This window comes from Dipodomys merriami, unplaced genomic scaffold (assembly GCF_024711535.1).
Source record: "Dipodomys merriami isolate MVZ:Mamm:240054 unplaced genomic scaffold, mDipMer1.0.p SCAF_56, whole genome shotgun sequence".
NCBI classification, from domain to species: domain Eukaryota; kingdom Metazoa; phylum Chordata; class Mammalia; order Rodentia; family Heteromyidae; genus Dipodomys; species Dipodomys merriami.
Genome location: NW_027206135.1, coordinates 2,353,261 through 2,375,748, shown reverse-complemented (window position 1 = coordinate 2,375,748; position 22,488 = coordinate 2,353,261). Strand labels below are relative to the sequence as shown.

Here is a 22,488-nt window from a genome sequence, read left to right as displayed (position 1 = left end):
GAAATTAGGTAGGCAACCCAGATTATAAGGGATAAACCCACAGGCAGCCTTCTAACATGAAATCAAAAGAAAAAAAAGTTTATTACTTTAGCTTTATATTTCTGTTCAGGAATTTTACTTTCCTTTGTGTTCTGAAGCCTAATTTGTTTTTAAGTCTCTTTCAATGTCCTAGAATTTAAGATAAAAACATAATACTGTCATTTAATTTTATTTTCCAACTTCTGAATTCACAACACTTGGTACTTCTATGATCTGATTTTTAGATTGAATTGGGTGATTGATTTGAAAACAAAAACATGCCTTTACTAAGGAAAGTCAGTCATTCATCAAAAACTCAGGCATAGAATGCAACAAATTGAGATATTTGTGGATTTATCATGGGCATTGCAATGGGTAAAAGTTCTATAGTGTGATGAAGTGTTCATTGCTCTAGTACAGTCCAATCCAACCCAATCCAGTTCAAGTATATATTTTTCTAGGGCTAGGAATTGAACTCGGTACTTCATGCATATTAGGCAAGCACTCCCTCTGAGCCATATCTTGGCCCAAGAATATAATTTTGACAACAGAATCTCTCTCTTAAAAGGCTTAGGATCTCAGTCAAGACAGTAAGAAAATTGTCCAACTCATGACAATGTAAAGGGTGGGCTGTAAAAATTGACAGGCAATTTTAAGGAAGAAGACAAGAAGACTATATACAGCGGATAACAAGAGTTTGAAAGGCAAGGTTGAGAGGTGAACTGTGTGCTGAGGTTTCTTAGGCTCTATCTTAGGCTCTCCACTCTTCCTTTCTTTTCCACAAGGGAGCCTCATGCATTTCTATCTATTAAGTCCCAGCGTTATGCAATGACTCCTTATGCAATATGTCATCTGGTTTCCCCTTTCCCCTCTTCTAAGCTTCAGACTCAGCATCCTGCCTAGTTAGCGTCATCTTCAATTTGTTGATTGTTTTGTGTGTGTGTGTGTGCCAATATTGGGGTTGAACTCAGGGCCTCACATTCTCACTTGGCTTTTCCAGTCAAGGCTGGCATTCTACCACTTGAGCCACACCTCCAGTCTGGCTTTTTGATAGTTAATTGGAAATAAGAGTCACACAGACTTTTCTATCCAGGCTGGCTTTGACTCTGTATCCTCAGATTTCAGTCTCCTGTTGTCTCTCTGAAGCAAAGATGGCATTTCTATGTTTTCTAAATACCATATTTCTGAGTTGCCTTCACTAGGCCCCATTTTCCTAAAGTTATCCTGTCTCTTCATCACTTTCCAATCCCAATTTCTTAAGCTACTGAGGAGGCTGAGGCAGAAAGATCATAAGTTCAAGGGCAAGCCAGGGCAATCTAGTGAAAAACAGAGAAAAACAAGGATACTTAGGCTGTAACTCAGGATAGAGTACTTGCCTAGCATTTGTGAGGTCTTGATTCAATTTCAACATCACAAATTAAAAAAGAAAAATTAAGCATTCACCTACTATGTGATCCAGCTAATCCAATCCAAAGGGTTTATTCAAAAGACAAGAAGACCATGTCTACACAAAGATTTGTACATAAATGTTCACTGCAGCTTTATTTGTAATAGTCAAAGGCTGGAAACAACTCACACACCCATCCACAGTAACTAGACAAGCAAATGTTGACACATTTATAGACTTGTATGTATCCAGCCTCAGTGAGGAACAACAAACTATTCATATGTGCAATATGGACAATTCGTGACATTATTATGCAGAAGGAAACCAGACAATAGAGAGCAGAGTACAGTGTGATTCATTTACATACTGCAAATGAATCTAGAAAATGCAAACTCAGCAGCTGTGACAGGAAGCAATTCTGTGGTTGCCTGGGGAAGATGGGGGTGGCGTGCGAGGCGGGGGGGGGGGGGGGGGGGGGAGGTGTGGGAGACACCGAGAAAGAAAAGAGGAATGAATAAGAGGACCTGAGCTTTATAAAAGGATCTCACATGACAGTTGGGTCTATCATGTTGCACAGGAAGAGGTGAGAAGCACTAGGCTAGAGCAACCCCACTGGAAAGAACAGAGGCCCAGCAGCCATCCCTACCTGCACAGGCCTCTTCTTCAGGTGCATCTTCTTTACCAAATAGGTTTTATGACTGATTTTTGAGTTCTCCTTTAATACAGATGGTACATGGTCAAAAAGATTGGTTCTGTGTGAATTCAGGAAGCTACTTTCTGTCCCTTCACCAGAGCCCATTAAGAACATGCTATTATGCTGCTGCAAACAAGATCATTGGAGGCAGCTACTCCCAGTGTGTGTGTGTGTGTGTGTGTGTGTGTGTGTGTGTGTGTGTGTGTGTGTGTGTGTGTGTGTGTGTGTGTGTGTGTGCTGGGTGTGAAACTTGGGGCTTCATAATCCTAGGCAGCAGTTCTACCACTGAGCCACATCCTACCACAAGAGTTGTCTTTGTGGTTCTTTTTCCCGAGACTGTCTTGTTATTCTTCAGGTGCTTTTTTTCATAGCTTTTCTAGAAATGTCTGCTATGTAGTCCTGGCCTAACATGTATTAGTTCCTGGGCTGGAACCTCAGCATGGGAAAAAAAAAAAAAAAAAAAAGCAACCAGGCAGGATAGATTAGGCATGGTGAACAGCAGACAGGAGTTCAGAAACAATGCATTTAGAAACATAGAAGCACTATCTTTCTTGCTTCTAAATACACTGTTTCTGAATATCAAGGATAAACATTGATTTCATGGCAGGATGCCATTATTTTCCTGGAAGTGATGTTCAAACATAAAGATCAAGGGTTAAAGAGTAGGTCAGACTTAGACACTCAGAGCCCAAGCAATAAAAGGGTAACACTAAGAGTGATTCAGAGTAAAGATACACAGTTATCCTGAATAACTGTTCGTCAGACCCTGCCTTTATATAAATACCCCTGTTGTCAAAGAGCTCTGTGTCTCTCCCTCTGAGCAACCACACTTTATCTGACAGAGTAAGACTCTTTCTTTCTGCTTGTCTGTTTTCCTGCTTACTCAGTAAAGCTCTGCTAAGTTTTCTTACCATTATGACTTGTCCAGAAATAGGACTTAAATTGGAAAGTCCTCATGTCTAAAGGGCAACTTCACAAACCTTCCCCTAAACTCCTAACAGGAAGAAGGAAATGAAGGGAAGGAAAGATGGGAGGGAGGGAGGAAATGAGAGAGGAAAGGAAAGGAGAAAGAGAAAAAGAAAGGAAGGAAGAAATAGAAGAAAGGAAGGAAGAAATGGAAGAAAGGAAGGAAGGAAAAAAAGAAATGGAAGGAAAGAAGGGGGAAAGAAGATGGGAGGAAGATAAGGAGGGATGGAGGAAAGGAAGGTCTTCTACCCATCTTTTTGGTGTCAGAACTCCCATCTCAGACCCATTACATGTAAAGCTGTCAATGCATAAGGATCTGAGCATGAACCACACTGTGCTCTGGAGAAAACCTTCCCCAGGCTGCAGCTCCTGTACATCTGATCACTACATTTAAGTTAATCACTTTCAGTATCTACTAACTTAGTCAACTCTAAACTGGAAAAACAATGTTTCCTTCTAGAAGGTTGAATTTACCTCCAGTTCTCTCCCCATCTTCTTCCTGATTTCCTTCATGTCATTGTGATACTGTTGGCGTATTTCTTCTAGCTGCTTCCAATATTCCTGGAAAGCAAAGCCAACCCAAATACTCTAACATTTGTGAACAACTTAAAAGTAATCTCTATAAAATCCATACTTTTTTTAAGAAGTGACATAAAATAAGCATTCAAAATGTGTTATTCTCAAACATCATAATCTGCCATGTTTTGGCCATGGATGGTTCTTCACACCCCATGAGAGATACATGGGCTTGCACAGATCCTATGCTCATACAGGACCCTAAATGCACTGACATAGTTATGCATCCAATGTTGATTTCAGATTATGTTATAGGTTGAAATTCATTCCCTTTAAAGATAGGTGGAAGCTGGAAAGATGGTGCACTCCCAACTATTCGGGAGGCAAAGGCAGGAAGATCCTTGAGCTCTGTGGTTTAAGATGTGACCTGGGCAGCTTAGGGAGACTTCATCTCAAAAACAAAACCAAATGAACTCTGCTGAAGTCCTGTTTCCTGGCACCTTAGAATATGGCCTGATTTGGGAACAGGGGCATTGCAGAGATAACTAGTTAACATGCAGTCATGGAGCAAAGTGGCTCCCTTTGTAAATGACCAGGTGAAAACTGAGATGCCACCATGTGACAAAAGGCAGATGTTAGAATGATGCAAGCAACTGCAAACCAAGGAATGCCAAATATTGCCAGGAAAGCATCAGAAGGTAGGAAGAGGCACAAAGATCCCCTCTAAGTTAGATGGAGGCCGTGAAGAGTGTAGAATGTCATTACTTTGATTCTGTACTTGCAGCTTCCAGAACTGTGAGAAAATACATGTCTGTGTTTTTAAGCTAGCATCCAGCTTGCTATACATGGACAGCACAGCCCTGGGAACACTAATGTTAAATAAGTTAATGATAGATAATTTAAGTGACCCAAGGTAAACTGATTAACTGGTGGTATACACCCCGAGTAAGTAAAATTTTGGCTCTGTGTCCCCTAAAACACCAAGCTTGGTTCTTCACATGCTCAGTATTTGCACACTGAGGCATACTGAGGAAAAGGGACTAACACATGTAAGCCCTAGAATTCAACTGTTTTTAACCTGGTCCTTCATGTCCTTTTTCCTAAATTGTAGCTCCTGGGACCCAGTTTCTTCTCCACGGTCTCTTAGCTCTTGCCTTTGGTTGTGATTTGGTTCAGCAGAAGAAGGACGAAGACCCTATTGATTGAATGAAATTATTTATAAGATACATTTGCATTTTGGGAACAGCTTCTGAGTTGACCTTGACTTCTTCCTATAGGCAAGAATTATATCACCAAACAAACTCAGTAGTTTGGAGAGTTTTTGGAGTAAATAATATAATTTTCTTATTTCCCTTTTCCTTCATTTTGTTTTGTGGTGATACTGAGGTTTGAATTCTGTGTCTTACATTTCCTAGGCAGGCACTCTACCATTTGAGTCACACCTTTAATTCCTGCCCCCCCCCTTTTATTTTGCTAGTCCTGGGGCTTGAACTCTGGGTCTGGACACTGTACCTAAGTTTCTTTTGCTCAAGGCAAGCTCTGCTATTTAAGCCATAGCTCCACTTCTAGCTTTTTTGAGTGGTTTACTGGAGATAAGAGTTTCACAGTTTCTCCTCTGGACTGGCTTTGAACCTCGATCCTCAGATTTCAGCCTCCTGAGTAGCTAGGATTATAAGCATGAGCCACCAACACTGGTCTACATTTCATCTTTCACCCTTTTTGCTTTAGGTTACATGCTTTTGTTTGAGTGAGTCTGGACCATAATCCTTCAACCAACAGTCTTCCTCCCATAGCTGTAATACAGAAGTGTACCATAATGTTTGTCCAATAACATTTGTTGAGATGGAAGCTTACTGACTTTTTGCCTTCGCTGGCTTCAGACACTTTACATGGGGCTGAGATTACCCAGGTGTAAGCCACCTTACCTAGTAGAATTTTCATAATTTAAATACTAAACAATTTTTAAATTTCCCATGAATGCTGTGTATTCTAAGCAATTATTTTATGTTATCATTTGAGATGTTAGATTCATTTTCTGACTTGATAAACTATAATTATAAAATTAAAGCTTCGTGAAGGTTTAACACCCTCAGACCATGAGATTAAGTAGGAGAATCTACAAATGGAGCACATGTACAACCTCTTTCAACCCCAGAATTATGACATTTAAGGGTAAAGGTTAACTTCCAATTCAAATAAGGTATGTTAACCAATATTGTATAGAAATATTTAAAAATAAAAAATAGGGCTGGGAAGGTGTCTCAGTGGTAGAGTGCTTGCCTTGCATGCATGAGGCCCTGGGTTCGATTCCACAGCACCACATAAGCAAAAAGAAAAAAAGCTGGAAGTGGCGCTGTGGCTCAAGTGGTAGAGTGCTAGCCTTGAGCTGAAGAGCTGAGGGACAGCGCCCAGGCCCACAGTTCAGGCCCCATGACCGCCCCCCCCCCAAAAAAGAAAGAAATATTTAAAAATAAAATACAAATAAGCTAGGTCCCAGTGGTTCTTTTCTTGGAGGGGGGGTGGTCCAGTCGTGGGGCCTGAACTCTGGGCTTGGGCACTCTCCCTCAGCTCTTCAGCTCAAGGCTAGCACTCTACCACTTGAGCCACAGCACCACTTCCAGCCTTTTCTGCTTATGTGGTGCTGAGGAATCAAACCCAGGACCTCATGCATGCAAGGCAAGCGCTCTACCACTGAGCCATCTTCCCAGCCCCCCTAGTGGTTCTTATTGTAATTCCAGCTACACAGTAGGATGAGATCAAGAGGATGACAGTTCGAAGCCAGCCTGGGCAGAAAAATCCAAAAGACTCCATCTCCAAAATAAACCAGCAAAAAATCAAGCTGGTGATGTTGCTCAAGTGGCAGAGCACCAGCCAAGCAAGCCTGAAGCCTTGAGTATAAGCTCTGGTATTAGCAAAATAATAAAAATTAATAATATAAAATAAATCATAAAATAAGATCAACACAGAAAGGAAATCTGAAGCTTATCTACTCCAAAATCATTATTTATAGAAAAGGAAATTAAGCCTGAAGGTTGCATAAACTGCGAGGGGGCACAGCAAGTCATAGAGCCAGAGATGAAACTAAGCTTCCATACTTTAATTCCAGCTTGTTGCTACTCTTCTTCAACTATTAAAATCAAAAAACAAACACATGAAAAAAAAAAAAAAACCTGAAAATTGCTGGGCACTGGTGGCCAACACTTGTAGTCCTTGTTACTCCGAAGGCTGAGATCTGAGGATTCCCAGTTTGAAGCCAGCCCAGTTTGAAGTCTATAAAATTTTTATCTCCAATTAACCACTTAGAAAGCTGGAAGTGGCACACACACACACACACACACACACACACACACACACACACACACACACACACACACACACACACACACACACACACACACACACACACACACACACACACACACACACACACACACACACACACACACACACACACACACACACACACACACACCACCCCAAAACAGAACTGCCAGGTACTGGTGCCTCACACCTGTAACCCTACTCAGAAGCTGAGATCTGAGGATAGAGATTTGAAGCTAGCTTAACAGACAAATCCAAGAGACTCTATCTCTAATTAGCCATTAAAAAGCCACAGTACAAATGTGGTTCATGTGATAGAATAAAAAAAAATGAGCAAAAGTACAAGGCTTTGAGTTCAAACCTCAGTACAAACACAAAAAAACAAAGTTAAACTGAGAACTGGTAGATGGGTGGTCTTGACCTTCTAGTGACATGACTTAAACTTAAGGATTCATAAATATCCGTGAACAGAGAAAACTATTAGCAAAATTGCTTTCCAGGCACAGTATTTTACTCACCAATTGCTTTTCTACTTTCAACTTATATTGCTGAGCTTCAAATTTCCTCTGAAGGTATTCAGCAGACCTTGAGAAATAAGAATATTGGGCATGAGAAGTAGGCCTTGATCCTTGAGTACACTGAAGTTCTGACTGTGCCCAGTCCCTGAAGTAGAAATATGCCCAATATGACAAGTGAATTTTCAGCTTAATAATGGGACTTAAGATTCATCTCCAACTTGAATTTCCAAGGTCAAGAAGTAGTTCAAAGTTACCATGAGTTTAGATCAGGAAAGAAAGTTTTTGGAAAGAACTGAGGGTACAGAGAGGGGTGAACAGAAAATATCATGATGTGATAGATTTTTCTTCAGGACATGATTATTCTAGCCTAGACACATGGCAGGCAAACAAAGCACTCTGTGTGATAGTAAATCTACAGCTCCTCGCTCCTGGCTTCACAGTGATCCTCACTCCCTGAACAAAACCTTGAGCCACTTGGGAATGGATAGGGGTCCATCCTTCTTCCTTTATGCTGGCACATAAATGCTTCATGAACAAAGATGATGCTTCTGCTGCCTCTCAAAATGTTGTGTCTTTTTAAACCACCCCCAAGTTTATGCCCTCAGGCTTATGCCTTATCTATACTCTCTCTCTCTCTCTCTCTCTCTCTCTCTCTCTCTCTCCCCTTTAAGATACTGTCTCTATATCACTCAAGCTGGCCTCGAGCTTGAAATCCTCCTAGTCAACTTCACAGTGCTAGGATTATAGGAATGTGCCACCATGCCTGGCTAATTTTTTTCTTTCTTTCTTTCTTTTTTTTTTTGGTTGGTGGTGGGGCTTGAAGCCCTGAGACAGACTCAGAATTTCTCTCCCCAGTTTTGTCCAAAAGTATAAACAGATTCATTCTTCTATTTATATATGTATTTATCATGTCTCCTTCCCCTTCCTTCTCTCTCTGTCTGTCTCTGTCTCCTGTCTGTCTGTCTCTCTCTCTAGCTTTTTCTGCTCAAAGCTAACACTCTACCATTTAAACTACAGCTCAATTTCCAGCTTTTTAGTAGTTGAGATAAGAGTCTCGCAGCCTTTCCTGTTCAAGCTAGCTTTGAATTGCAATCTTCAGATCTCAGCCTTCTGAGTAGCTAGGAATACAGGTGTGAGCCACTGGCTCCCAGCATTTCCTTTTCTCTTAATGCAGGCAAGCATTTGGATTGTGAGCCAAGCTTTATGGCTAGGAGTTTCAGTGACAAGAAGAAATAAAAATATTAAAAGATTAGGAATCTTGCCTACAGCTAAATAACCCCATGAATAAGAAAATATTTTATAAACATAGGTCCCATGGTTTCCCTTATTTGCAATATCTAGTATATGTCTGAGTCAAACAGAAAAGGTCAGATAAGGTGATGTTAGGGAAATGAACCCTAAGATATGTATTCAAATGTTTTTTTTTATTTCATGCGATTGCTTCTAACACATTTATAAGATTATTTCTTTGTTGCTTTGCATGTCCCTCCCCCACAGCATAACCCCTGCTTTCACTGTATTTGATGTCGGTATAATTTGTGGAGGGGAAGGGGAAAAACAAATCATTTAAATAGGGACACAGGTGGACCCATTGCAACAATGAGATGTACAAGTTGTTATATCGAAAACGAACTTTACAACTTTGGTGCGGGGCGGGGGGGGGGGCTAAGGGGGGCAGGGAAGATGGGGGGGAGGGGGAGGATGGGAAGGGAAGGATGGGAAGGGGAAACAAAGGAAGAGGCTACAGTGCTTGATAAGAAATGTACTCATTATCTTGCCCATGTAATTGTAACCCCTCTGTACAGTATTTTCACAATTAAAAAAAAAAAGAAAAAATATTTTATATCAAATTTGATATGGAAGGGAGGCACAAGGGAACAATAAATAAGTGTTTAAAGTGGAGATTTTTGGAAGTTCTCCCTCACTTATTTTAGGAGAATTTGGGGAGACTTTGGAATATATAATGTTGACAAATGATGTTTAGTCCAGGAGTTCAAGACCAGCCTGGGCAACAAAACAATTCAATCTCAGACCAAACAAGAGGGTGTTGAATGTGTCTAAAGCTATTTTCAGAACATCAAAGACAAGGTTGACCACAGCATACCATTGAGCAGGTGATGTGTTGTGGCTTTCTTCCCAGTTAGATCCTTCAATTCCAGAAGCTTTTTGAGGGACACAGTGATAGTTTGGTTCATGGATTCTCTTCCTTAGCAGGTCAAGTTGAGCATAATAAAAGTCATAATGTCCACAAACTGCAGCTACTTTGGGCCTTTCCATCATTTTTATCTAGCAGATTAAAGAAAAAAAGAGTAATGACTTTTTTTAAATGTATAATGTAAATCTACCATTGAAAAATATTTTTGGTGGTACTGAGGTTTGAACTCAGAGTCTTTCTCTACCTCTACTACTTGAATTACTACTACTCAAGTAGTAGAGTAGCCATGACTCAAGGTCTGGTATTTTGCTGCTAGGATTTATTTTAAAATTTAAAGATTAAAAGACTAAAATCTATTAAATGAGGAAGATATTCATCATTTTACAATCTTTCTGTCTCTCTCACTCTATTTATTTATTTATTTTTATTTTTTGTCAGTCATGGGGCTTGAACTCAAGGCCTGAGTGCAGTCCCTGAGCTCTTCTGCTCAAGGCTCTACTACTTTGAGCCACAGGGCCACTTCCAGTTTTCTGGTGGTTAAGTGGAGATAAGAATCTCACCGACTTTTCTGCCCAGGCTGGCTTTGAACACATCTCAGCCACCTAAGTAGCTACGATTACAGGTGTGAGTCACTGATGATCAGCTCATTTTACAATCTCAGGGTGTATAACCCAAGAAGAACAGCTTCTTTGGGATTTTCTCTGAAGTCCAAGTAGATAATGGGTGGTTCCCATGCAGATATATTTATCTCTTCTTTAATAGAAGTTGTTTAAGTGATTAGCAAAGATATCATTTGGTTGATAGTCTTCTAACTTAATCTACTCTCAAATCTTTCAGCTAATTTTTCTCCTACAAATATGATACAGATTTCTGAATCATGGCAGATTTTTCTGATTTCTTAAGTAGAATTAGTCACATTTTTTCAATAAAAAGCAGTAATATAGACAATAATTTCCAAATCTGTTTACATACCAACATACTTTCTGCAAAAATCCATATATCAAGTAAACATATAGTAAATGGACTTCTAAATGGTCTTGGAATTATACAATGAGCCTTCCTTAAAAATGTGATTCTTTGGGCCAGGCACCGGTGTCTCATATCTGTGATCTTAGCTACTCAGCTGAGATCTGAAGATTGCTGTTCGAAACCAGCCCAGGGAAGAAAAGTCTATGAGACTCTTGTCTCCAATTAAGCAAAAAAAAAACTGGAAGTGAGCTGTTGCTCAAGTGGTATGCTAGCTTGGAGTACAAAAGCTCAAGGAACATTTCCCAGGCCCTGAGATCAAGCCCCAGGACCAGTGACAAAAAAAAAAACCCTAGTAATATTTTTTAGGGGGGAGGTCTTTGGATATTGCTCAATAGTAGAGCACTTGTCTAACTTGTGATTCAGTCCCAGCACAGTACAATAACAAAGTGGCCAATTTATCATTTATTTACCATAAGCATTTCATTAGTGTGACCTAAAAGATTCAACATTCCATTAAATAAATTCAATTAACTAAGCACAAAGAATCTAGAAAAAGGTTAATTACTATAGAAAAATTTAAAAATGCATGCTAATAAAGTAACAGTAAAATAGCAATAATTTTATGATTCAAATGACATGTAGCAATTTAGAGTATGAAATACAGTATGGGGTTTTGGCTTGCTTTGTTTGAAATAGGTTCTTGATATGCAGCCTAGGCTGACTTGGAACTCTCAATCCCCCTGCCTGAACCTTCTGAGTGCTGAGATTAGAGGCATGTATCCCCATACCTACTAATGCAGTGTTTCCTGCCATTGCATTACTCCATCATTCTGTAGAGAAATACTTTTTCTTATATGTACAAAAAATTAGAAAATTTTCAGCTATAAAAAGAAAACTTAGCTAGGCACCAGTAGGTCACTCCTGTAATCTTAGCTTCTCAGGATCACTGTTCAAAGCCAGTCCAGGCAAGAAAGTCCACTTAACCACCACTTATCTCCACTTAACCACCAGGAAAATGGAAGTGGCTTGTAGCCCAAAGTGGTAGGGTGCTGTAGCTCAAAGTGGTGGAGCACAGAGACAAGCCCTGGGTTCAAAGCCCATGACAAGAAAGAAAGAAAGAAAGAAAGAAAGAAAGAAAGAAAGAAAGAAAGAAAGAAAGAAAGAAAGAAAGAAAGAAAGAAAGAAAGAAAGAAAGAAAGAAAGAAAGAAAGAAAGAAAGAAAGAAAGAGAAAAAGAAAGAAAAGAAAAAGAAAGAAAGGAAAGAAGGAAGGAAGGAAGGAAGGAAGGAAGGAAAGAAGGAAGGAAGGAAGGAAGGAAGATGAGATGTAGCAATAAAAGTTTTTTTTAATAGCAACTAAAATAAAGTAAGAAATGTTCACTTTCATGCATCTCACCAAAGAATGATTTACTATGCCTACAAAACTTATAGACTCCAAATTAATTAGCTTGTACTAATTAGTTTGCAATGAACATATATGGTCAGGTCGGTCTACAAGAGCACAGCACAGCTAAGAAAAAGAGGGGCTTAGCTTGACTTACACATATGGGGTTCCGGGCTCCAGCTGGGGGTCTCCATTCATTTCTATGTAATACATCCTTCTTTTTAGCTGGCACTGATATTTTTGATCGCAGTGGACATTTGCCCTGGAACTTCACTTTCTGTATTTTAGAATCTTATTAAAACAAAATAAAATAACTTCATTTAAAAAATTAGTATTGACACCTGAAAGAGTATCAAAGTAAGCTGCAATGCCAGGCACCTGTGGCTCACACCTCTAATCCTAGCTACTCAGGAGGCTGAGATCTGAGGATCATGGTTCAAAGCAAGCCTGGGCAGACAAATCCAAGAGACTATTCTCACCAATTAACCTACAAAAACTTGAAGTGGAGGTGTGGCTCGAGTTTTGAGTGGAAAAAGCCAAGCAAAGAGTTTGAGGCCCTGAGTCAAGCTCCAGTGAATACAGGCACAAAAACAAACAAACCCAAAAATATAAGCTATAAGTCATAACACAGAAAATTTATTTTAGCCAGAAATATTCTGCACACAGAATGAAATACCACTACGTACTCTCTTTGAATGGAGGAAAACGTTTTGTTGAGGGTTCCTTTACATATTGTCGGCAATAAATAACATGACAATATTTTTTTTTGGCAGTACTAGGGTTCAAAATTAGGGCTTCAAATTTGCTAGACAGGAGCCAGATCCCTTGAACCACATCTCTAGCACTAACCTAACATTTTATTAAGGGTGGAATTAATATCAATGTTAACAGAAACAAAAAGCATGGGATAATAGTAAAAGTAAATAGAGTCATGAGAGCTTAGGTTCTGAAGTGACATCAGCCTTTTTATGTGTGCTAGTACTAGGACTTAAACTCAAGGCCTCACACTCTTGCTTGGCTTTATTCATTCAAGTCTGAGCCACACCTCCACTTCTGACATTGTTTTCTAGTTAGTCGGAGACAAGAGTTTCGGAGACTTTCCTGCCCAGGCTGGTTTGGAACCTCAATCTTCAGTCTCCTGATTGGTTAAGATTACATGTGTGAGCACCACCTTCCCAAAGTGGCACCATTCTTGTTTCATTGTGGCTTAAAATGTAGGTAGGCCTTCTCACACATTATCCCCATCAAAAATGTGTTCCCATTTTCTGATCTCTCCCACATCAACAATGTGGACAAATATTACTTCCTTTCCTACTCTATTAACCTGCTTTCTAAGCCTTTTCAGTCCGTAACAATCACATCAAATCTGGCAAAGAGGCTCACTCATTTTCCTTTTATAATGTTCCCTCCACTTTTCTTTCTCTATCATGGTGGATGACATTTTGCTAGCACAAATTCCTTGGAGAAATTTTCTCTTCCTGATCCTTTAAGTCCAAGCATTTGGTTATGACTAAACCTTACTGGTCTGATTGCCACTTGGATAGACATAGCTTCTCATCCTGAATATAAGCTCCTGTCTTGCATTCACACTGCACTTGATCCCTTCTGTGGATTCCTGACACCTGACTACTATTGTTCTCTAGACTTACAACTGTCATAAAGCATCATCTGCTTCATTCATGTCTCAATATAATTGTCCTTACATTGCTTTCAAATAGTTCCAAGATCCTAGCCAGCTCCAAGAGAATTCTCAATTACTAGTTCATCCTGTCTATTTCAGAAAGAAGCTGAAACTAATCCTCCTATGTCTGAGCCTTCTTCCAAGAGGTAAGCTTTGATGTAGCCTCCTCAAGCATTTCTACCTGCATATTGCTTTGTGAAGATTTCCTGAGTAATGAAAACAAAAGCACTATGTCTCCCAGCTTACTCCTGGGCTACCTAAACATCTCAGGCACGTCCCCTAGTGGCCACATGAGCAGATATTTTTCTCCTGCTTACACTGCTTGTGTTTTTTAAGTTTCCAATTCAATAGATTTAGTGGAATTTCCCTGCTAATGTTGCCAGCCATATATTGGACCTTTCTGTGTGAGAGATGCATAATAAGTACTTATTTTTTTATGTCAGTTAATGTGTTGACTTTGTCATAAGCTTTGAAACAGGCACATCTAACATGATGAAAACCTGGTCATCATGCTTATGAACTATCAAAGGATCATAACTGCTTTCCTTTTTTTTTTCTTTTCTCTTTTCCTTTTCTCTCTTTCCTTTTTTTCTTTCTTCCTTTCCTTTACTCTCTTTACTTCTCCTCCCCTTTCTTGCTTTCCCCTTTCTTTCTTTCTCCCTTCCTTCTTTTCTTTTCTTTCTTCTTTCCTTTCTTTCCTTCCTTCCTTCTTTCCGTCTTTCTTTTCTCTTTTCTTCCTTTCTTCCTTCCTCCCGCCTTTCTTTTCTTTCTTTTTCTCCTTCCTTCCTTCCTTCCTTCCTTCCTTCCTTTCTTTCTTTCCTTCTTTCTTTCTTCCTTCCTTCCTTCCTTTCTTTCTTTCTTTCTTCCTTTCTTCCTTTCCTCATGCTGAGAATTTAACCAAAGGCCTCTTCTATGATAAGCAAGTGCTCTACTATTGAGCTACACTCTCAGTTCCTACAAAAGGTATTTTTTGAGTCAGACCAGACCAGGCTGGCCTTGAACTATGATCTTCCTGCCTCAGACTCCCAAATGCTGGGATTACAAACACAGCTACTACAATTGACAAAGAATTGTCATTGCTTTGTGTGTGTGTGTGTGTGTGTGTGTGTGTGTGTGTGTGTGTGTGTGTGTGTGTGTGTGTGTGTGTGTGTGTGTGTGTGCTGTAATTGAACCAAAATCCTTGTGAATGTTCTGCAAGCAAGCATTCTACCACTTAGCCTTGCCCCTCAAGTTCAATGGAAGTTCTTGGATCGTATAGTCAAATCATTCTTACCTGGGACTATCTTCCCAGAAGGCTGAGAGGCTAAGGATCTTGCTTTATGTAGAAGTGTATGGTTGAATTCTTCTTGAATAACCTAAAACCAAACATACATATCAATGACCTGCCAATCAAAACCTCTGTCAAACACAGTCACTTCAAAACTCACCTCAGGAGTCAAGTATTTAGCAATAAGAATCTCTAAAAAGGGCTTTTTCAAAATGGAATTAACAGATGGTCGATCTCGAGGAGACACCTTAAAGAGCTGAAGTACCAATGACTGTAGATCATGAGAAAACCTGGGTGGTATCGGGGCAAATTGTGCTTGACAAATCTTCAGGACCAGCTGGTGTAAGTTGGTACCTTCAAACTGACAGGACAAGAACAAGGCAATACATTGGAGAAATGTTAAACACTGCTATTAAACCTTAAATAAACGTTCCAAGAAGAAAAAACAACTCATTAATTTATTAGTTTAATACTTCTGTGTGTGTGTGTCTGTGTGTGTGTCTGTGTGTGTGTCTGTGTCTGTGTGTCTGTCTGTGTCTGTGTGTGTGCCTGCACTGGGCTTGAACTCAGGGTCTGAACACTGTCCCTTAGCTTTTTCACTCAAGGCTATCATTCTACCACTTTAGCCACAGCTCCATTTCTGCCTTTTTGGTGGTTACTTGGAGATAAGAGTTTCATAGACTTTCCTATCCAAGCTGACCTTGAACCATGATCCTTAGATCTCAGCTTCCTGAGTAGCTAGGATTACAGGTGTGAGCCACTGGTGCCCGGCTTATTAATACTATTATACTTATTTGTGATGTTGGGAGTCAACACAGGGCCTTACATATCCTAGGTAAGTACTTATCCATTGAGCTACAATTCCTGGCCAGCCTGAGACTGTTTTTAAGCTTCAGAGAGGACTGCATTTTACCCTACAAGGTTGTTATAAGTTAATCTTTCCTAATTAGATACTGCAGGTAGTCACTCATATTGTGCCATGCAGGTCTTGTAGTTTTAGATGTTTTTTTCCTTTTGTGTCGGCTGTGGAATCTGGGGTGCTGTTCATGTAAGTGTGTTCTCTATCATTGAGCTCTATCTCCGCCATAGTTTGAATTTTTTTGACTAAAAATATTTTCATTCATTTTAATTTTTAATTATTTTTTGGGGGGGTCCAGTCGTGGGGCCTGAACTCTGGGCCTGGGTGCTGTCCCTCAGCTCTTCAGCTCAAGGCTAGCACTCTACCACTTGAGCCACAGCGCCACTTCTGGCTTTTTTCTTTTTGCTTATGTGGTGCTGAGGAATTGAACCCAGGGCCTCAGGCATGCAAGGCAAGCGCTCTACCACTGAGCCACCTTCCCAGCCCTTAATTATTATCAAACTAATATTTACTCACATTTAAAACCTGGAAGGTGTAGGAGGTTATACTCAGGAGAATATGTTTCGTGTCACTATTTAGAATACTTCCTTCAGTTGAAGGCATACTATTAGGACATTTTATTTCTTCTTTTCAAAAGTTAAACAGAGCTAGGCACTGGTGGCTTGTGCCTATAACTCTAGTTACTCAGAAAGTTGAAATCTGAGGATCGTGGTTCTCAGCCAACCCTGGGGCAGGAAAATATCTGAAACTCTTCTCTCCAATTAACCACCAAAAAGCTCAAGGTGAAGGTATGCCTCAAGTAGTAGAATGCCAGCCTTGAATGGAAAAAGCCAACTGAGAGTGTCAGGCCCTGAGTTCAAGCTCTAGTATAGACATATACACACACACAAAAAAGGTTAATAGAATATAAATTGATGGCTTGTTTCTAAAATTCCAGAGGTTTTGCCTAGTGGCCATGCTCCAATAAGAACCACAGGTACTGGGTACTTAATGAGCATTCCTTCTGGATAAAATTTTGTACTTAACTTGTTGCTGGAGGATTCAGCATATCCTGGGGGTGGAGGGGGAACACTGTGAAGCATGTGTTTACCTCTGCTAAATGTATATATTATGTATATATATATTATATGCATATATATGCTATATATGTATTTATGTATACTTATAATTATTATATTGTATATATGTTATTTTATATTATTTGGACAGCTTTCTATGTCAGGCATATAATTTTATTATTCTTTATTTTGATTAATTAATTTCCAGTAGTAGGGCTTGAGCTCAGGGGCCTCTTAGCTTTCTTGCTCATGGCTGGCACTCTATCATTTGAGCTACACCTTCAGCTTTTTCACTGGTTAATCAGAGTTGGAGTCTTGAGGACTTTTCTGCCTGGCTGGCTTTGAACCCAATCCTCCTACTTAGCCATGGACACTTAGTTTTACCATCCCTTTTGATTAATTATCCATATACTTTTTGCTTTTCTTGTTTGAGACAGGTGTTGTTCTGGGTTTCCCTGGCTTATCTCAAACTCCTGGGCTCAAGTTGAAGCCTCTTACTTCTAAATAGCCAGGGCCATAGGCATACTCAGCAATATTCAGCTAGCTAACTGAAGAAAATATTTTCTCTAAGAAGTTAGTTTCACTAAATTGATTTCAATAATTCAAGGTTAATCTGATGATTAACATACTTACAGGATGCCTGAGCGTGCAAAGCTCATATAAAACACAGCCAAGAGACCAAATGTCCCTAGGGAAGAGAAGAGTTTATGTGCCAAGGAAATGTCCATAGTTCTTAGTAAACATTTTTGTTCTGCTAATGCCTTATATGTATGTAGCACTATTTTGTCTAGGTTGATGAGTTTTCAAAAATGCTTTCAGGCTGGGCACTGGTGGCTCATGTCTATAATCCTAGCTACTCTGGTGGCTGAATTCTGAGGATCATGGTTCAAAGCCAGCCTGGGCAGGAAAGTCTGAGGGACTCTTATCTCCAATTAACCACCAAAAAACTGGAAGCTCAAAAAACTGTGGCTCAAAGTGTTAGAACACTAGCCTTGAGCAAAAAAAGAGCCCAGGGACAGTGCCTAGGTCCTGAGTTCAAGCCCCACAACTGACAAAAAATGCTTTCAGATACATCCAATCAATTCTAAAATAAGAAGTAAAGCAAAGCCTAAATTTCCCCTAAACAAGCATTGTGATCTTCCTATGTATTTATGTTTGGAACTTGTATTTATGTTTGAACTCAGGGCCTCTTACCTCTTGAGTCATGCCCCCAGTCTTTTCTTTGGCATTTGTTTGATAGGGTCTCACTAAATTTTCCATGAACAAGCATTGTGATCCTATCTCCCTCTCCTGAGTAGTTGGATTGCCGGAGTGAACCACTGTACTTGACCCATTAGATTTGCTTTTGTCTTTAGAATCAGGTAATACTTCATTTCCATATGATAGGATGAGATTAAAAAACCACATTAATTAAATTAAAAAACAGGGCTGGAGCTCAGAGGAAAATCTCAAGGTTGAATCCCTAGCACTACAAAACAAAACCTCTGGAAAAAAAAGGCACAAAGAGGAACTTCTCAATGTGATTCATTGTATCTCTAAATGAAAAGGAATTGTTCTGAACAAACTTTGAAAGACTCTAAAACACTGGTCACAGTTAGGAGTGACTAGTGTCCCCCTTCATATATGGAGAAATAAAATTACAAAAGTAGTAGGAAAACAGAGAGAGAGAGAGAGAGAGAGAGAGAGAGAGAGAGAGAGAGAGAGAGAGAGAGAGAGAGAGAGAGAGAGAGAGAGAGAGAGGGAGAGAGAGAGAGAAGATTAGAACTTCAGTCTCTGGACCCATAACTCAACAAATCTGACCTGAAACCAGATTGTACTGACACTTTCAAATGAGTCAGGAACTCACGTTTTATTGTTATATGGTTTATTCTGACAGATCTCCGGGGACAGGTAGTAGGGTGTTCCAACACAAGTTCGAGCAAGTTCCATGGAGCTAGCAAGTTACATAGAATAATGAGACAGTATGGTTTGTTCTGGAGAAAGACTTCAGATGAGAAAAAGTGTAACAAAAATTTAGCTCATTTGCATAAGTATAAAGAGAACACAAAACATTGTACCTTGATAATAGAATAATAAACATCAGCAGGTGTCTTTAGTTAGCTTTGTTTTGGTGGTACGGGGCTGGGACCCCAGAGCTTCACACATGCTAGCAAGTACTCTACCACTTGAATCACACCTCCAAACCTTTTTTGCTCTTGTTACTTTGTTTAAAATTAAATTTTATTTTTTATAAAGGTGATATACAGAGGAGTTGCAATTACATAAGTAAGGTAATGAGTACATTTCTTGCTGAACATTGTTACCTCCTCCCTCATTTTTTCCCCACTTTCCTTCCCCCTGACTCCCTCCCCCCACGTTGTAATTTCCAATATAGTGTCTTGTGAGTGTTGCTGTTGCTTACATTGGTTCACTTTGTCCTTTGTCTCACCACTTTGTCATTCTCCTCCCCTTCCCCAAATCAGATAAATGTATAAATGTATATACAATACACAGGGTACCAAACTCAAGTACAGTGACAACAGGAGATATTGGTGTTTTTTTCCTTCTCCCTTTTTCTTTTGGCAGTACCAGGGCTTGAACTCAGGGCCTAGAGACTGCCCCTGAGCTTATTTGTTCAAGACCACGTGAGCCACATCTTCACTTCTGGTTTTTGTTTTTTGTTTTTGTTTTTGTTTTTTTGCTGGTTAATTGGAGATAACAGTCTTAGGGATTTTTTCTGCTTGGGGTGGGCTTTGAACCTCAATCCTCAGATCTCAGCCTTCAGAGTACCTAGGATGATAGGCATGAGCCACTGGCACCTGGCCTAAAATTGTTTTCCAAAGCAGTTGCACCAGTGAATTCTGTAGTAAGTATAAACCTGCCCATTCTACTAAATTCCCACAAACTTTGGACATACTCCAGCAACAGCTCCTATTACACAGACTTGTATCATGTTAACCACCCTTACTTCATTATGCCACAATTTATCTTGATAATTTTAAACACAGACATATGAGTGAGTTCATACATTTATACAGTTACCAAAAATAATGTAGACAATCAAGCTTTTGCTAGCTTCCTCCTTCAAATACCTCAAATGCATACTTGGTTTTAAGTAGGAAAAGAAATGATTGTTGGAAGTACTTACTTATTCAGGACTCTTGCTATACCGAAGTCCCCAAGCTTTGCAACCATTCCATTTTTGCTAAGAAAAATGTTCTAAAATTGGAGGAGAGAAAATGTTAGATTACTTGAGATAGTTTGAGAAAGAAGGGGAAAAAAAGATTTTTTTTCGGTCTTAGTCCTCACTCTGAGGTGTTACCTGAGCTTTGATGTCCCTGTGTAATATTTTCCTGTCATGAATGTGCTTCAGTCCTAGGGAAATTTGCACGAACCAACCCAGAATCTATAGAGGAAACAGAAATAAGCTTGCTAGTCACCAAATGTCTTTATAAAAACATACAAAAAAGAAAGAAATGGTATGTGTTGTGTGTATTTGTCAGGATGAAGCTAATAGGTACACTTCATATTGTTTTTTTAATATAATTTAAATAAATTTTTAAAATATAATTTTATTGTTGTTATTAAGGTGTTATACAGAAGGGTTACAGTTTCATAAGTCGGGTAATGAGTACATTTCTTTTTGGATGATATCACTCCTTCCTTCACTTTCCTCCAGTTTCCCCCTCCTGTCCCTGTTCACAGATTGCATAGTTCATTTTCCACACAGTGTCTACTGAATACCAAGACTGCATTTGTTCACCCTTTCTCCTTCATTTCTGTGTCCCCACCCCCTAGCCTTTCTTCTAAGGACAAAAAGCAACAACATTAACAAAAAAACTCAAAAGCAAAAACAAATGACATCTCCTCAATCATCACTACCACCATTACCAACAACAACAAAAACCCATGTTTCCTTCATCTTATAGATAGAAAAATAGAGGTACAGAAAAGCAATCTAAAATAGATATAAAAGAGGATTCACATGCAGAAAAAGACAGACTGAAACAAGGAATAGAGGAGGGCATTTATGACTTCTTTTTCTTGTTCCACTATTGGGGCTTGAACTCAGGGCTTAGGCTCTGTCCTTTATTTTTTTCTGCTCAAGGCCAGTGCTCTACCACTTGAGCCACAGCTCTACATCCTGCTTTTTGGTGGTTAACTGGAAATAAGGGTATCAAGGACTTTTGCTGCCTGAAGTGGCTTCAAGCCATTATCCTCAGATCTTAGCCTCCTGAGTAGCTGGAACTACAAGCACAGGCACCAATGCCCTGCTTAATTTTCTTTATTCTTATTTAACATGAGGTTGCAAACATTCTGCTTGCCTACTATTCTTTCAGCCCCTCATAACACTGGTGCCTTTAGATTTTCCTTCTCAAGGGATGGAGAATGCCAAGGACAGGAAAAGAAAAGAGAAAGAAGTTATTATTTAAACCAACAAATATTTAATGTTGGGATGGGGGATATAAGTCAATGACAGCACTTGCCTAGCAAGTACAAGGCCTTGAATTCTATTCCTGCACAGAAAAATTTCAAAAGTTCATTTTGCTAGGGAATACCAACTTTATTTCTTTGTCATGATCTTATCTTATTTAACTATAAGCTTCTTTATTAAAATATGTTCTATCTTATGGAGATTTACTTAAACTACTCTAACATGCACGGTTCTTTGTCTGACAAACTATACAGAAAGAGGAAAATAATGGAAGAAACAGGCTATATTCCAGACATTAAGATTCAGTTGTCATTGTACTTCTTTCTCAACAAAAGAAAATAGAATTCAAAAATTTTTCATAAAAAGCATTTTTAATAAAATGTGGTAAAATAATAACTAGACAAGAGAAAGGAAGGTTTCTATAAATATGAGTAGAGTTGAATATAGAATGTAAATGAGCATAGAAAAAAATGCTTGATTAAATTCACAGAGGTTAGAGACAGTGGTTCTTTAATCATTCATACAATCAAAATATGCAGCTTTAACCCCAGAAGGAAATTATACAGATATAATGCCCTTAAATGCAAAATAGAACAAAAATATATATGGCCTAAAAGAAAGAGGGTGGGTCTTTCCTGTGTGCTGCTTGGGGCAATCGGCTTACCCATCAATCACGAAGGTTCTAATTGGATTCCTCTCCACTTACACATACCTGTGTCCTTTACTGTACAACTCCCAAGAGGGCTCCAAAGAAGGATTGGAGTATGGAAGAAAAAATGTTTGTGCAGAGAGAGAAAGAAAAAAAGGGAAATGGAGATAATTATCCCCTCTCCATCCTCTCCCCCACCCCCACCCAGCTTTTGTTTTGTTTTTGCAGTGCTAGGGATTGAATTAGAGCCCTTTACGTGTTTAGAAAACACTCTGCCTGTTTTCACTGTACTTGATGTTGGTATAATTCGGGGAGGAGGACCCATTGTAGCAATGAAAGGTGCAAGATGCTATGTCGAAAAACAACTTTGGCTGGGGGACGGGAGGCGGGGCGGGGGGGGGGGGGTTGATGGGAGGGTAGGGATGGTAAGGGGAAACAAAGATTACCTTGCTCATGTAATTATTACCCCTCTGTATGGTATTTTCATCATAAAAAATCTTATTTATAATTAAAAAAAGAATAATATGGACAAAAATGGTTTAGTAAAAGTCATAAAACAATCCTGTATATTTCAAAGGAACAGGAAAATAGAATAAAACTCTGGACCATAAAAGCAAAAAAAAAAAGAAAAGAA

The 22,488-nt window shown here is 39.3% G+C and overlaps 1 protein-coding gene and 1 pseudogene across 9 annotated transcripts in view; both read right to left on the bottom strand.

Annotated features, from left to right (window-relative positions):
• Positions 1-22,488, bottom strand: part of LOC138812165 (serine/threonine-protein kinase Nek5-like) — a 49,109-nt gene that overhangs the window by 13,998 nt on the left and 12,623 nt on the right. For 8 of the 9 annotated variants that reach the window (XM_070000124.1, XM_070000125.1, XM_070000126.1 and 5 more), the window contains 12 exons: positions 20,093-20,176; positions 19,919-19,989; positions 18,638-18,724; positions 17,425-17,479; positions 15,035-15,235; positions 14,881-14,962; positions 12,084-12,217; positions 9,525-9,706; positions 7,421-7,487; positions 4,660-4,776; positions 3,540-3,626; positions 2,052-2,120 (listed from right to left, as the gene is read on the bottom strand). In XM_070000124.1, the coding sequence (XP_069856225.1) occupies positions 2,052-2,120; positions 3,540-3,626; positions 4,660-4,776; positions 7,421-7,487; positions 9,525-9,706; positions 12,084-12,217; positions 14,881-14,962; positions 15,035-15,235; positions 17,425-17,479; positions 18,638-18,724; positions 19,919-19,989; positions 20,093-20,176 (1,236 nt within the window). The remainder of the gene's footprint in view (positions 1-2,051; positions 2,121-3,539; positions 3,627-4,659; positions 4,777-7,420; positions 7,488-9,524; positions 9,707-12,083; positions 12,218-14,880; positions 14,963-15,034; positions 15,236-17,424; positions 17,480-18,637; positions 18,725-19,918; positions 19,990-20,092; positions 20,177-22,488) is intronic. The other variant, XM_070000130.1, reaches the window with a different exon arrangement.
• On the bottom strand, positions 14,045-14,139 carry LOC138812262 (small nucleolar RNA U13; annotated as a pseudogene).